This window comes from Babylonia areolata, chromosome 6 (assembly GCF_041734735.1).
Source record: "Babylonia areolata isolate BAREFJ2019XMU chromosome 6, ASM4173473v1, whole genome shotgun sequence".
Taxonomy (NCBI): domain Eukaryota; kingdom Metazoa; phylum Mollusca; class Gastropoda; order Neogastropoda; family Buccinidae; genus Babylonia; species Babylonia areolata.
This window is the reverse complement of record NC_134881.1, coordinates 23,193,311-23,210,185: the sequence shown is the minus strand read 5'-3', so window position 1 is coordinate 23,210,185 and position 16,875 is coordinate 23,193,311. Positions and strand designations below refer to the sequence as shown.

Below are 16,875 nucleotides of genomic sequence, written 5' to 3'. Positions count from 1 at the left end.
TTTTCAGTCAAGGCGAGGAAAGGCGAGAGTAGGAATCGAACCCAGCCAGACACTCACTGACACTGTACTGGCAGATAAGCGTCTTAACCATTCTGCCACCTCTTGCTTCCACCATCTTCACGTTAAATCATCAGGTGATTTGGGCGACAGGGAGAACCATTCCAGGAAAATGGGGGGAGGGGGGAGGACCCATCTAACACTTCACTGACACCACCAGAACCATTCCAGGAAAATGGGGGGGGGGGGAGGAGGACCCATCTAACACTTCACTGACACCACCAGAATCATACCAGGAAAATGGGGGGGGGGGGAGGAGGACCCATCTAACACTTCACTGACACCACCAGAACCATTCCAGGAAAATGGGGGGGGGGGAGGACCCAGCCAACACTTCACTGACACCACCAGAACCATTCCAGGAAAATGGGGGGAGGAGGACTCATCTAACACTTCACTGACACCACCAGAACCATACCAGGAAAATGGGGGGAGGAGGACTCATCTAACACTTCACTGACACCACCAGAACCATACCAGGAAAATGGGGCGGGGAGGAGGACCCATCCAACACTTCACTGACAGCACCAGAACCATACCAGGAAAATGGGGGGAGGAGGACCCATCTAACACTTCACTGACACCACCAGAACCATACCAGGAAAATGGGGGGGGGGGGACCCATCCAACACTTCACTGACACCACCAGAACCATACCAGGAAAACGGGGGGAGGAGGACCCATCCAACACTTCACTGACACCACCAGAACCATACCACCTTAAAGTGGTGCATCAAAAATGACTTTTTTCTCTTCATTTTTTTTTTTTTTTTTATAATTAGGTGTCTGTGTGATTTGAACTCGCAACATTTGGACTACAAGCTTAGGGCTTTATCAGCCAGAACACTTTTTTTTTTTTAAGTGACAATAAAAACGACCAGTTTTACCAGGAAGAAGCTGAATGCTTGCTGTATAGCACTGTGCCATTTCTGTTACTGGATTTTCTTCCTGTTCAGCTCTGCCAACGTGTGCTATAATCAGCAATGATAATATATCTGTTGCTATACTTGCTCTTGAGTCAGCAGTTGCTGTTGATGTTACTGCCTTCCTGATAATGTTAGTCTGGTTAGTTCATTTATCTATAGCCAGTTCACACAAGTTGGAGATTTTTAGAGTGGAAATATAATCAAAATAAAACGCATGAGTTTTCATTGTTGTAACAAATTTTAACAGATAAAGAAAATGAAGATATGTGAAAGAAAATGAGGAGACACTGGGTGGGAGAGGGGGAGGGGGAGGAAGTGAAAACAATGAAAATCAAAGAAAGGAAAGAAACAGGAGGACGGGAAAGAAACATACATGCATGCAATTTGAGAGAGAGAGAGAGAGAGAGAACGATCGAACGAATGAACGAACATTTTCATTCAATAAAGGCCGTGGCCCCTCATGAAGGGGATCAGTGAATACAAATTGTCACATTCCAGAACAATGTGAGCAAGAGAGAGAGAGAGAGAGAATGAGACAGACAGACAATCAGAGACACAGAGAGAGCAAGGGAGACACTGGGGCTGTTTACAGTAAATTTCCTATTGAGTATGAAACCAGTAACTAGCTAGTTTCAAAAGGCAAGGATGTAAACAGTGAAATTATTCATTTAAGAAAAGAAAAAAAAAATGTAAATATTCTTAACTACGAATCCATTTTCTACAAGATCAGAGGGCATGAAGGGCCTAATATGTACACACCAGAGCCAAATGGACTGAGGTGTCAAACAATGACTACACAAAGATTTTACTTCTTTGCAACATGTGACTAACATGTAATCCAGCATAAGCTGGAACACAAGATTTTCCCAATTAAACTTTTTTCCAGCATTGTCATTTAAATTCTGCATTGTGACAAACACAGAAAAATAAATTAGATAGAAATACGTAAAGCTACTTTTTACTTAAACATAATAAACATAACCACTGAAGAGAACCACGCTTGCATGACTTATAGAAGCATGTCACACGATCTGTGCACTCCAAGTTGATTGGCTTTTCAAAACTGCAAGTAACAAAGGTGATAGAGAGAGGCAGAACGCGCGAAACAGCAGGCTTCTTTTTCAACTTTTTGCTTCATATATTGTTTTTTCTATGGTACATACATTGACACTTCACTGTACAGAGTTTGGTTGTAGCAATGAAGGCTATCAACTGAAATCTGGAAGGACAGTTTCAGTTTCAGTTTCAGTAGCTCAAGGAGGCATCACTGCGTTCGGACAAAACCATATACGCTACACCACATCTGCCAAGCAGATGCCTGACCAGCAGCGTAACCCAACGCGCTTAGTCAGGCCTTGAGAAAAAAAACAAAAAACAAAAAAAAACGGGGGAATAAATAATAGATAAGCTTGCATAAATAAATAAATAAATAAATAAATAAATAATAATTATAATATAGAAAAAGGTAGTAGTAATAATATTAGTAATACTAATAAAATGATAATAATAAAACATAAATAAATAAATAAATAAGACAACAATGGTGATAAATAAGCGAATAAATGTAAAACATGAAGACAAACATTCACACATACACCCACACATGCATAACAGAAATGCACCAAACATGCAGTTTCACAGATATGAAAGCACAGTCAAATACATATAAACGTACATGAGCTCCAACAGGAAGGACAGCACACGTTATCTACCTTGAATGACGTCCATTGCCTTTGGCATTGTTCGCGATTTCAATAAAAGTTAGAAGTGCAAGATCCAAGATGGCCGCGGAACTCCCCAGCAATCCATTCAGCAAAAACTGAAATACTAGATTTCCTAACAGTGTATATTCAACAAGATTTTTTTTTTTTTTTGGAGTGGGTGGGTTGCGGGGGGGGGGGGGAGGAGGGGGGATGGAGGGGGGGCCTCAGTGTCATGGAGCACACTCTTTTTTTTTCTTCTTTTTTTGTGCTTTTTTGTGTATGTGTGTGTGTGCTTCACATGCCTTCTTCACTGTTAAAAAACACACCAAAAAAACCTAACTTTTTTTCTTTTTTTTACTGTCTTTCTATTCCTTCATGTTCTCCACCTCATTTGCATGCACTGCAGGCCTCCCCAATTTTACAGTTTACATGTCTGTGATATTCAACAAGATAAAACAGGCATGGAAAGGACTTAAGAGAGACAAACAGTTCTTTTTCAATCGCATCACGATACTTCTGATGACGACAAGGAGCAAGGATTTCCATCAGTGTCTATACTGTTTCTTGCTGTGATTTTCGTAAGCCAGTCTGCACATTCATTATAACAGAATCCACAATGTGAAGGTGTCCAGCAAAAAATCAGTTACCTTTCTTTTCTTCTGAATTCCCCGCTTGGGAACTTTTTTATTCTCAAGGCCGGACTGAGCACGTTGGGTTACGCTGCTGGTCAGGCATCTGCTTGGCAGATGTGGTGTAGCGTATGTGGATTTGTCCAAACGCAGTGACGCCTCCTTGAGCCACTGAAACTGAATCTTCTGAATACAATGACCTAAATACTTTAAGTCAAATATTTCTGTTATTATAGCAAAAGAAAATGTTAAACAAATATATATATATATATATATACACACATACATCTCACCTATTTTGTATCATTTATGTACACAATCTGTAAAATGCCATTTGTAAGTGTATATATCAGGATAAAACAATCAAATTACATGAAAAGATTTACGTCTATATTCATTCACATACTATATGTTCACAAAAGCACACCAATCTTCACGTGCCTTCACAAAATAGTATGATGTTACCTTCATCAAGTGACCTTCCTGCTCATGCACTTTCTTCAGTGACTGTGTCGTTCAATGTAACATTGTTTAATTATTATGCAACACCTTTTCATCCTTCCAGGTACTAAAATTTGAAAGACAATAAAATTATCAATAATCACACAGATAAGCACTGTATTGTATTGTATTGAATTGTATATTGAATTGTATAGTATTGTATTTCTTTACGTCAATACAGATTTCTCTGTTGTGCGTTTTGCTGCTGTGGGTTGTTTTACGTCTGCTAAGTGCATGCTGCACACGGGACCTTGCTTTATCATCTCATCCAAATGACTAACATCCAAACCACCACTCATGGTCTAGTGGATGGGCAGAAAATTCTGGTGAGTGTGGAATTCGATCCTGTACCCTCACATTCGGATGAGACGATATACAGCATGCATTTAGCGCACATAAAAGAACCCACAGCAGCCTTTTCTCTCTATTTTACCTTCCTTGTTTTCTGCCTTGCTAGTCCTTTCACCAGTATTTTTCATCTGGAAAGCCTTGAATAATTTTTTTTTTAAATCTTTTTCAGTCATGCGGATGAGACGATAAACCGAGGTCCTGTGTACTGCATGCATTTAGCGCACATATAAGACCCATGGCAACAAAAGGGTTGTCCCTGGCAAAATTCTGTAGAAAAATCCACTTCAATTGGAAAAACAAATAAAACTACACGCAGGAAATTTTTTTTTTTTAATGGGTGGAGCTGTAGTGTAGCGACGCACTCTCCCTGGGGAGAGCAGCCCGAATTTCACACAGAGAAATTGGCTGTGATAAAAAGAAATACAAATACAAATTCTCTTGCCTCCTACGCGGACACGTTACCACTGAACCACCACTCCACTGTTAGAGAGTAAAGTGGGTAATATGCACAGCTTTGTGCACATGGTACACACATACACAAACACACACACACACATCTGGGTAATGTGTACAGTTTTCTCTGAAAGGTACACACACACACACACACACACACACACACACACACACACGTGTGTGTGTGTGCACACTCACACACAAACATACGACCGTCTCCATCCATACCTTTCTCTTCCTATTGCCCCCCCACCCATCCCAACCCCTAACCCCCATGCGCACACACACACACACACACACACACACACAAACACAAACACACACCCTCACACTATTTTCCCCTCGTCTAATATCACACAATAGTGAAAAGGCATTGAACTACAGAAAAGAAAATCCATACCTTTCCCAGAAAAAAACAAAATCCAAACATCAAAATATCCCCAAACAACAACAACAAAAAGGTACATTCATCATCTTCACAATCAGCACTCTGTGCATGTATACATGTATGTAAGTGTGTGTGTGTGTGTGTGTGTCTCCCTCTCTCTCTCTACCTATACCATGAACACCTTGTCAACGCTCTCAATCGCTACCCGGCAGATGGGGCAGGAGCGCAGGGCAGCACTGCAGGGAGCACAGCAGACAAAGTGCTTGCATGGGAGGAAGATGACCTCCACGTCTCGCTCCATGCAAATCTTACACAGCTGCTTGTCCCGCAGGCTCTCGTTTTCCATCCGCAGTTTGTTTAGGTCTGGGGCAAGACATGTCAAGCAAAATAAGATAAAAAAACAAAGCAAAAGAAAAGAAAATAAGCTGTAATAAAACAAGACAAAACGAAATAAAACATGATAAAGTACAATAAATAAAAACAGGCTTTCGTTTTCCATCTGCAGTTTGTTCAGGTCTGGGGCACACACATCAAGCAAAATAAGATAAAACAAAGCAAAACAAAATAAAATAACATAACACTGAATGAAATAACATAAAATGAAATTAAACAAGACAAAATGAAATAAAACATGACAAAGGAAATTTTCTATCTAAAATTACGTTTAAATAACATATTAACCGTGACCCAACTAGTGCAGACTCCAGCAGGGGTCTGACATTCCTGTCCTGTGCAAACTACTATCCGCCTATGCAGAGAAAACGAAACTACTACGGCCGATAACCTCCTGGAAGTAGGTAACCTCCCCTTTGTCCCCCTGGCCAGCGCCCTCTTTTGACGGCAGCCATCATGACACCTGTTCCTGTGCTCTCTATACAGCTAAGTTTTTTCATATTTTCTGTCTGTCTGTCGATTCTCTGGCGTTCTTGTTTTTTGTCAAATCATGTCTCCAACCAGGTCACATAATTATGTAGCTCGATGGGCGATCGCGCTAAAATTAAGGCGTGATCGCAATCGATTCGCTGACACTCTGGGCCCTCTACTCCTGGCCCTCTCAACAACGCCAACCCGCCACCTCCTTCACTTCCTCCGCTCCCTCCGGTCGACTCCAGACCTCCACCACCTCCTACACCTCCTCTGGTGACTTCTAGAGGTTTGCTGCCACACACTCAGGTCAGTGTTGCCTTTAATGTCATTTTTATCGATCTGCGAACGCACTCGACGTGATCCGCGTTTTCTCGGCCCTGCCAGTCAGCAGTGTACGAGTCGACCTCCTCTATCTCTTTACCCATACCCACAGTTGCACCAATGGAATGTGCCACAATCCCTTTGGGGAAACAACACAAAAAAAAAAAACAAAAAAAAAGCAGCAGCTTGTTTTGGATCCGCACGTTAGACTGGGCCCTATGTGCGATGTGTCCATGGTGGTGGCCGTGACATCGGATCACGCGACCCCCCACGCGGCATGCCTCAACCGTCTCGGATCCAATGGCAACCGAGGCGCGTAGGGATGCCCTCCCCTGGTGTAGGGAGGAAGGTGGACCACTAGGGGACACATTTGCCCATACGCGTGCGCCCCCCTCCTTGTCCGGGGGGAGAATTTTGATAAAAAAATAAAACATAATGCAACAAAATAAAACAAAAACAAAAGCAAAGCAAAGTTTTAGTTTTGAATCTAAAACAAAACAATGTCAGAAAAAAAAAAGAAAAAAACAAAAATAAAATATATTTGTGTTGCTTATAGCCCAGCCATCAGGGGAAGAGTGGTTCAGACGATCATCTGCCAACACAGTGTCTGTGAGGGTCTGGGTTTGATTCCTTCTTCTTCTTCTTCTTCTTCTTCTGCGTTCGTGGGCTGCAACTCCCACGTTCACTCGTATGCACACGAGTGGGATTTTACATGTATGACCGTTTTTACCCCGCCATGTAGGCAGCCATACTCCACTTTCGGGGGTGTGCATGCTGGGTATGTTCTTGTTTCCATAACCCACCGAACGCTGACATGGATTACAGGATCTTTAACGTGCGTATTTGATCTTCTGCTTGCATATACACACGAAGGGGGTTCAGGCACTAAGCAGGTCTGCACATATGTTGACCTGGGAGATCGTAAAAATCTCCACCCTTAACCCACCAGGCGCCGTCACCGTGATTCAAACTTGGGACCCTCAGACTGAAAGTCCAACGCTTTAACCACTCGGCTATTGCGCCCGTTGGTTTGATTCCCACTTTCACCAATTTTTTCCAAACTTGACCAGAAAATCAAACCGAGCATCTAGTCATTCGGATGTGACAATAAACCGAGGTCATGTGTGCAGCACACACTTGGTGCACTGGAAAAGAACCCATGGCTACTAAAGTGTTGTCCTCTGGCAAATTCTGTAGAAGAAGTCCACTCTGGTAGGTAACCAAATATGTATGCAGGCACTCAAGGTCTGAATAAGCGCGCTGGGTTATGCTGCTGGTCAGGAATGTTCCTTGCAGATGTATAGGGATTTGTCCTAACGCAGTGATGCCTCCTTGATAAACTAAAACTGAAATAAATGAGCCCACCAACACTGTCAACACTGATCCCATAAAACTGGGGAAAAAATCAAACAAACAAACAAATAACAACAACAACAAAAACACCTGGAAAAGAAAAGAAGGCACAAACACAATCACATCCATGCTCTTAACCTTGGGCATGCCCTTGACATTCACCATTCCATCAATTTTTCGCCTGATAATAAAAAATGTTACCTGCACACAAAGATGATTATAAACAATACACAAAATCTCAAATGATAACTGGCATACAAAACCAACAGATTCCAGATGGCAACTCACACATCCTGGATGCAAAAAAGAATGCAAGTAGTAAAATCCCCAATTATTATTTGTACTTATATTTGTATTACTTTTCTTGTCATTACAGATTTCTCTGTGTTAAATTCGGACTGCTCTCCCAGGGAAGAGCACGTCGCTACACTGACAGCGCCATCCATTTTTTTTTTTTTTTTTTTCTGCCTGCGATTTTATTTGTTTTCCTATCAAAGTGGATTTTTCTACAGAATTTTGACAGGGACAACCCTTTTGCTGCCATGGGTTCTTCTACGTGCGCCAAATGCATGCAGTACACAGGACCTCGGTTTATCGTCTCATCCGCATGACTGAAAAAGATTTTTTTTTTTTAATTATTCAAGGCTTTCCAGTTGAAAAATACCAGTGAAAGGACTAGCAAGGCAGAAAACAAGGAAGGTAAAATAGAGAGAAAAGGCAAAACGCCCGTACAAAGCAAGCATTAGAAAAGAGGAAACTTCTGGAACCAGAATTTCCAGGAGACTGTGCAGTGATGGCCTAGAGGAAACACATCCGTCTAGGAAGTGAGAGAATCTGAGCATGCTGGTTTGAATCACGGCTCAGCCGCCAATATTTTCTCCCCCTCCACTGGACCTTGAGTGGTGGTCTGGGTGCTAGTTATTCAGATGAGATAATCAACCAAGGTCCCGTGTGCAACATGCACTTTGCACACATAAAAGAACCCACGGCAACAAAAGTTTTGTTCCGAGCAAAATTCTGAAGAAAAATCCACTTCGATAAAAAAAAAAATAATAAAACTGCATGCAGGAAAAAAAATTTTTTAAATGGGTAGCGCTGTAGTGTAGTGACATGCTCTCCCTGGGGAGAGCAGCCCAAATTTCACACCGAGATATCTGTTGTGATAAAACGAAGTACAAATACAAATACAAATTCTGAAAGAGTGCCCGGAATCCCCACAAGGGGGAAGTTTTTTAGAGTAAAAGGAAATTTTCTATCTAAAATTACGTTTAAATAACATACTTACCGTGACCCAACTAGTGCAGACTCCGGCAGGGGTCTGACATTCCTGTCCTGTGCAAACTACTATCCGCCTAAGCGGAGCAGACGAAACTACGGCCGATAACCTCCCGGAAGTAGGTAACCTCCCCTTTGTCCCGCTGGTTATCGCCCTCTTTTTCCGGCAGCCATCATGACTCCTGTACCTGTGCTCTTCATACAGCTAAGTTTATCTAAATGCACATCTTTTCCCTAGCACAAAGCCAGACACGTTCAGCAAAGAATGCACACACAAGGAAACAAAGTCTCTGAACACAGAAGTCTTTATACCTTCCGAGGTTGCGTTGCCATTCATGGTGGCATTCTCTGCCACGTCCTCTTCCATCTCCAGTATGGTTGCCAGGAGATCCTGTGCTGTCACCACCATGCTTGCACCTGTGTGGTGCAATCATTCACAATGTTAATTTGTGTGTGTGTGTCTGTCTGTGTGTGTGTGTGGTGTGTGTGTGTGTGTGCGTCTGTGTGTGTGTCTGTGTGTTTGTGTGTACGCACATACATGCGTGTACGCGTGCGTGCATGCATGTGTGTGTGTGTGTGTGTGTGTATGTGTGTGTGTGCATGCGTGCGTGTGTGTGTGTGTGTGTGTGTGTAAAATAACAGAATAGAATAAGCTGAACAAAAACAAAAATAAACACAATAAAAAACACTTTAAAAAATTATCTGTCAAAAGCATATGGGAGACTGAATCAATTTAACATATCTGGGCAACCATACATGCTTCTGCTCACTTAAAACACAAATAACTGATGTGGATAACTGTGACTGTGTAAAAGCAAAAATATAAAGACAATTAAAAGTGTCCAACTAATCTGCGGCTCATGACTATGTACTTTTTTTTTTTTTTTTTTTTTTTAACCTGTTGTGCCGCGTGGTGTACCATTCAGACGCTGGCCCCCAAAACAGACAAGAGTGACGGTTCTTTGTTGCTGCCCTAAAGCCACCAGACATCAAGGGCAGGAATTAAGTAAGTAAAGACCTGAACTTTTCTTCTGCCGTTCTATCCTTCCCTACCCTATCTCAGGTGCCCATTCACAGAGGTGAGCTAAATTTTTTCATTAATGTTTCTTTTCACAATATGCTCATGTTTATGCTTTACTGTGTCTTATAAACCTTAAGGTTTTATGACAATGAAATATTCTATTCACATTCACCAGAGATATATACAGCCGTCAAGAAGTAAAAAAAAAAAAAACCTACACTACACTATGGCATGCTCACCGTTCTTTTGCCATTTTAACCTTCCCCAACAAAAGTCAGGAACCCATTCACGAAGTTCATATTCAGCTGGTTCAGAAGTGAAGGGGTTAAAAAAAAAAAAACCAACCCTACACTGTGCTATGACCTACACTTTGTCTCTCTCCATGAATGATACATTTGTGTACGTGTCCTTCAATGTGCATGCGCATGTATTGTTTGGTGTTCATTTTAGTGGGGGGTGGGCGGGGGTTGTTTGGGTTTTTTTTGGGGGGTGGGGGGTTGTTTGTTTTTTTGGTGTGTTTTCGACTAGAACTTGATAGAATTTAAAGTGGTCAGTGCTTTATTCAAGCAGTAACTGTGTGTGATGGCGTTGTGCACAAAAATGTGCATGTGTGAAGGGGGAACTGCAAGTGTATATATATATATATATATATGTGTGTGTGTGTGTGTGTGTGTGTGTGCGTGTGTGTGCGCTAGCAAGTGTATGTATGTGTGTGAAGGGGGGTTGCAAGTATATACATGTGTGTGTGCATGTGTGTGAGCTAGCATGTGCGCAGTGACTGTTCTGTTTGCGCATAGGGAGGGAAGTGGGAGGGTGGAGGGGGCCGGACGTGGGTGGGGAATAGCATGTGCGGCTATGTCTTCATGCTCATAGTTTCTGTTCTTACCCCAGGAAATTTTCCTGATCTTATGTCGAGGATTAACAAAAAAGTCTGGAGCGGTGAAAGCCTCACCGTTCTTCTGCCTCATGGCTGCCAGCGCCCTCTGCACCGACTCCATGCTGTGCCCCTCGTAAAGCACCGCCAGCACCGCCGGTGTCTGCATCACCTCGTCCTGTGTGGGCCGTCCGCTCTTCACCTCCTCCACAAACCGCTCCCCCTTCACCAGCTTCATGTACTGGCAGTCAGGGAACCAGCGGACGTGCTCCACAAAGGGGTCGTCCTCTGGCTCCCAGTTGTACAGCAGGCCGTCACAGTAGAAACACTTCACCTTGTCGCCATCCCCTTTTTTTTTTGTGGAAAAAACAACAACAATGATTAACCCTTTCACTGCCAAGCTCGCATTTATGCACAGGTGTGGAAGAGGACCCATATCACTGAAAGGTGACCATTCATTGGTCTGTTATCCATGAACCTACTGCTCTTAATGTTCGATAGTAGGATAGGCCATATTTTCTATACATCTAAGGGGGGATCCCCAGCTATTCTTAGCTGTGTTTATACCACAAGGGAACTTTGTACTCTAAATTGACTGGCGGTTAAAATGTTAAGACTCTGGTGATGGTTTTTTTTGTGTTTTTTGTTGTCGTTTGTTTTCTTGTTTTCTTTGCACCCTAGAAAAAGTGAGGTTATTTTGGGGTGTTTTGGGGTGGGGGGGTAGGAGGTTCCCCTATTTCATTTGATACTCAGTCTTGCTGGGGTCATTTTCAAACTCATCCGTTTCTTCTTCCCCAATTGTCAATCTTCCACACCTGTTCCCTCCCCACCTCCCCCTCCTCAACCCCTCACCATACTGTATGTGATTTTCATTTGTACATTGTCTGTCACTCTCTTCTGTATGGGAAATGATTTTCTATGTGAAATGGTTTAAATGTGTGTGTGTGTGTGTGTGTGTGTGTGTGTGTGTGTGTGTGTGTGTGACTTTGTGGTTTTTGTTGCTGCTGTAGTTGTGTCATTGACTTCTGCAAAGGAAATGCTTCCTGTTCAAGCACACATGACACATGACAGGAAAAGTATGATAAAGCAGAGTGGCAATAGGGTTCTGGGAAAATCCATCTTCATGGCAGACCATTGTTTGAGTCGGTGTGTTTCCCGTGATGTCGACGCCAGCAAGGATAGTTTTCCAAGCTGAGCTGGGCGGTGGGTTTGCCGTGATTTGTTACTTCTTTGTTAAGCATTAGTGTCTGTCTTTGGGACAATAAGTTGTGTGTTTGTGTGTGTGTGTGTGTGTGTGTGTGTGTGTGTGTGTGTGTGTGTGTGTGTGTGTGTGAGTGAGTGGAGTGTGTGTGTGTGTGTGAGTGTGTGTGCATGTGTGTGTGAGTGAATGTGTGTGTGAATGTGTGTGTGTGTGTGTGTGTGTGTGAGTGTGTGTGTGGGTGGGTGGGTGAGTGAGTGTGTGTGTGTGTGTGTGTGTGTGTGGGTGTGGGAGGGGGGGAAGGGGAGTGGGAGGGAGGTGTGTGTGTGTGTGTGTGTGTGCGGGGTGGAGGGTGTGTCTGCCTCTCTGAATGTGTCTGTGTGTGTCTGGGTCTGTGTGACTTGATTGAGTTTCTACCCCTGTGTTGACAAGCATGCAGAGAGCACGGACACACATACTCTTGAGTCCGATTTGTTCCAATCTAATCAACTGAGCTGAAAAGCACTGTGATCTTATCTTTCTCAGTGTCACACACATGTCGTTATGCACACACACACACACACACACACACACACTGGCCCTGTGTCTCATGGCAGTTCACAACATACATGCAATGATAGCTTTTTGTGAGCGTCATACTCATAGTTTTCAAAGCATTTGTTGACATTTAGCAATGTTCATGTGCTTGGCGTCAAACTGCAAAGGTACAAGAGTAACATTTTCAGAGTTTGAAACTACAGTCATGATAATTCTGCAATGAGACTGAGAGAAACCTACAAAACACAACCCAACTCACCCGGGTAAGATTGACAGGAACCTACAAAACACAACCCAACTCACCCAGGTAAGATTGGCAGGAACCTACAAAACACAACCCAACTCACCCAGGTAAGATTGACAGGAACCTACAAAACACAACCCAACTCACCCGGGTAAGACTGACAGAAACCTACAAAACACAACCCAACTCACCCGGGTAAGATTGACAGGAACCTACAAAACACAACCCAACTCACCCAGGTAAGATTGACAGGAACCTACAAAACACAACCCAACTCACCCGGGTAAGATTGACAGGAACCTACAAAACACAACCTAACTCACCCAGGTAAGATTGACAGGAACCTACAAAACAACCTAACTCACCCGGGTAAGACTGACAGGAACCTACAAAACACAACCCAACTCACCAAGGAAAGATTGAGAGGAACCAACAAAACCCAACCCAACTCACCAAGGTAAAATTGACAGGAACCTACAAAACACAACCCAACTCACCAAGGTAATACAGCCCTGCCTGCGCCAGCTTGTCAGGCTTCTGTTTCATCTGCGCAGGCCAGCTGCCGAAAGTGGCCAAGCGGTCAGGCTCCACAGACATGCTGGGGTTGCGTGGCGTGTTGGAGTAAACCCGTCTGGGTGACACATCCGCACCTGTGGTGTTATTTCCACATCCGACAGCATCGCTTTTATGGCAGTCGTCATTCGGTGACACTTGTGAGTGGTAGTCAGAGTAGCGGGCTAGGTAGCCGGCTTCGACTGGATCGATATCATGGCCTCCGTTCATGACTCTGGTGGAGCGAGCGGTGCTGCTGTTGAAAGATCTTGACAAGTCAGGAACGTTCCTTCCTGGGGCAAGAGGGATGTTGCCCACGTTTTCTCCGGACAGGAACGGGCAGTTTGCAAAGTTTCTCCGATGCTCTTGCTCGACGTCGTCACCCTGATCCCACTGTCGCAGGACCCCATTGCAGTACACGCATCGAACCTGAAAATAAGTGGTTTTTGTTGTTGTTGTTTTCAGAGTGTGAGAGTTTGAGCATTTGTGTGAGTGTTTGTTTGTATATGTAGGTGTGTGTGTGTGTGAGAGAGAGAGAGAGAGAGAGAGAGAGAGAGAATGTCTCTCTTTAGTTTAAATTTCAAAATCTTGTACAGTTTACTACAAATGTCTTAATATACTGTGATGAAATTGAACAGGAAGTTCTAAATTTCTATGTATATATATTACAGACTTGGATGAACTTTCTCAATTCTGAAATAACAGGAAGTACATGTAATCACCTTCTCTGTGTGCGCTAACATGCCTTGATGAACCTCTATGTCTTTAATAACTGCAAGTCATACAACACTGTACATGCTGGTCAGTATAATTTCATCTTTATTGAATTTAAATAGCATAATGCTTCTCACCTTCTGCATGAATAAGATGATCAATGTATTCTGATGAACCTATTAACTCACTCAGTACGGCCAGCCCTCTCTTCTCCTCTACACAGACCCCTTGGATGTCCAGTGGGTGTCTCAGTGACCCAACCTTTAGCTTCTGTCGTCAGAATTGTGGTATTCTTTGTCAACATTCACCTCTTCAGTATAAGAGCCTTCCGCTTGCAATATTTTGATGGCGGTAATTGGGGTGAAACGCTGTTAACGTCGTCTCTTTCGCCGTTCGTATGGAGACAGTTAACCCTACTGACAGGAAGTTATAATATACAACTTCTGTATAGATGTGCTGTCATGATTTGATGAACCTCTTTAACAAAGACAGTTACATATATGCCTTCAATACAAATTTTCTTAAAAGCGTATGTGAAACACTTAAACAACAACAAGCTGTACAAAAATATTTCATCTAATCAAACTGATGCAAAAGTTATTGCACAGTAATTAGCACCACCATCCAACACAACAAACTGACTTCCATGTAATAAACTGCGATAATTTGAATAAATATCATATTTTCAAACGTTCTGATATCCCTAATTTGTAATAAATGTCACATTTTACATGCCAAAAAAAAATTCATTCAGTAGATCACTACATCATGCAAAACAATAAAGACTACTATCACAAAGATAAACTGGATACGATTCCAACACTGCTTCAACAACTCACCTTGTCGCCAGATCCTGTGTACATGAAGCCATTCCTTGCCAGATCCTCTTTTCTGACAACGTGTTGGTATCTCCAGTCTGAAAATGATGACAGCCTGTTCTCTTCAGACTTCTGATAATCGGATGCATTTGATACTGTCCGCCTGCTTGGTGTATGGACTGGCACAGTGTCCGGGGTGGTGTCCACAGGTTCCTGGACATCAAAGCCGTGTCGGCTGCGAAAGTGGTAAGAATTTGAAAGGAAACTCGCAGCGCGAGGGGTGACTGAGGCTGTGTCTTCCTCCAAGTCATTTTCTAAGTCACTGTCTCCATTTTGAAGGTAAACATAGTTCAGCCTCTCCTCATCAGGTGCTATGTCTCTCCCTCCCCCGTCATCCATTCTGTGGATGGGGTTGCTGCGCAAACAGTGAACAGCCATGGTTGGTTCGTCTGCTGTATATACCCTCACATGCATGCACACATTAACACACACACACACACACACACACTGGTATACACACACTCACACATATGCAGGCACACATGCACACACATACACTTGCACAAACACACACACGTGTACACACACACTCACACACACATTTATACTAATACTCACTCGTTAAAAAACACATGCACACACACACTTGTATGCGAACACACACACACACACACACACATCTAATATCACTCAGTGAAAAGACGTCAAAGAAAGAACACACACACACACACAAACACACACAGAGTCATTGTTTCTATTTGGTATCAAACATTGTTACAGCCAGTTGGACCCTTATTAAAGTCATGATTATATGGTAAGATGAAATGGTCAAGGTCACTACTTGGAAAAATAGAAAAATGTAAGATAGCTTGATATGAATTCAATTTTAATCAACCTTGGTCTTGTGACTGGCAATGGGTGCAGCATAATCCCTTAAGAAATTCAAAGTCAGCTAAAGGTTAAGGGTCAAGGTATACCTAGCATACGATATTGATAGGAAACATTTCTGCATGCAAGGGAGAGAAGGTCTTTTATACTAATCATAGACATTCTTCAGCAAACTTGGTGCAATGACTGGTCATGGTGACACCTATGAAAAGACGCAAAGTCAAAGATCATGGTCAGAACATAGCCTATTGGGAAAAAGGATAAGAGAACTTTGTTTCTTCCATCCAGTTTTCATTGGTATACCATGTTGTTGTTTGTTTTGGCCAGAACATCAATGCAGTGCAAATTTAGATGTCTAAGGTCAAAGTCACATCAATGAGTGTTTGCCAGATTATCCTTTTTCGCATGTTTTTTGTTTTTGTTTTTGTTTTTTGTTGTTTTTTGTTGTTTTTTGTTTTGTTTTCTTTCTCTCTCCATAATTCATCTGTTTGATAAAGTGCATATCACAAGCGAGTCTTGAAGGCCTTGCCTCTCTTGTTTCTTTTGCTTTTGTTACCATGATCGTTTTTGTTTTTTGTTTTTTTCCGATTGATAACTGGATGATTGCTGACAATTGTGAATGACTGCTATTTCTAGCACTATTCTAACTTATTACTTGTGAATGACTGAGTAGTATTTCTGATGAAAACAAGTGCATTCCATAGTATGATCATGCTGATTTGAAAGGATACATAAGTATAGACATGAGACCATGCCTGATACTGAGTTGGTCCCAACGATAAACGACTATGCACTAGATTATAGACACTATACTCTTGATCATAGACACTAACAGCCTATGAGTACATCTATATAAACGATGAATTTTTTCCTCGGAATGATCATCAACACTGTGTCATCGATAACAGGTGACAACATTGTCCAATTCAGCGACCGACCCTTACGTCAATATTGTTATAAATAGATCAGTTACATAAGTCTTTGCAACAATTACTTACCTGCGTCCGTATGTTTTCTTAGTTAGGACTGAGGCCAGCAGTTGCTAAGTTATCTTACTGTTCACAGAAACTGGACTGAATGGCTGTGGGAATCCCCTACTGTGTTTTCCCAGTCACTAACTTCCTGTTCTCCAAGTTCATCTTGTCCACCTGTGAAATAAAGTCTCGTTATTTATTCCGTATGGTCTAATGGAATGAATGCAGATC

The 16,875-nt window shown here is 42.5% G+C and overlaps 1 protein-coding gene across 1 annotated transcript; it reads right to left on the bottom strand.

The window, feature by feature from the left end:
- Positions 1–301: 301 nt before the first annotated feature.
- Positions 302–16,766, bottom strand: LOC143282846 (baculoviral IAP repeat-containing protein 7-B-like). Its single transcript, XM_076588682.1, has 6 exons — positions 16,669–16,766; positions 14,804–15,197; positions 13,196–13,679; positions 10,798–11,067; positions 9,137–9,241; positions 302–5,371 (listed from the first exon to the last, which is right to left on the bottom strand). Exons 2-6 carry the CDS (start codon positions 15,179–15,181, stop codon positions 5,175–5,177), a joined length of 1,434 nt encoding a protein of 477 aa, XP_076444797.1. The 5' UTR covers positions 15,182–15,197; positions 16,669–16,766; the 3' UTR covers positions 302–5,174.
- Between the last annotated feature and the right edge of the window lie 109 nt (positions 16,767–16,875).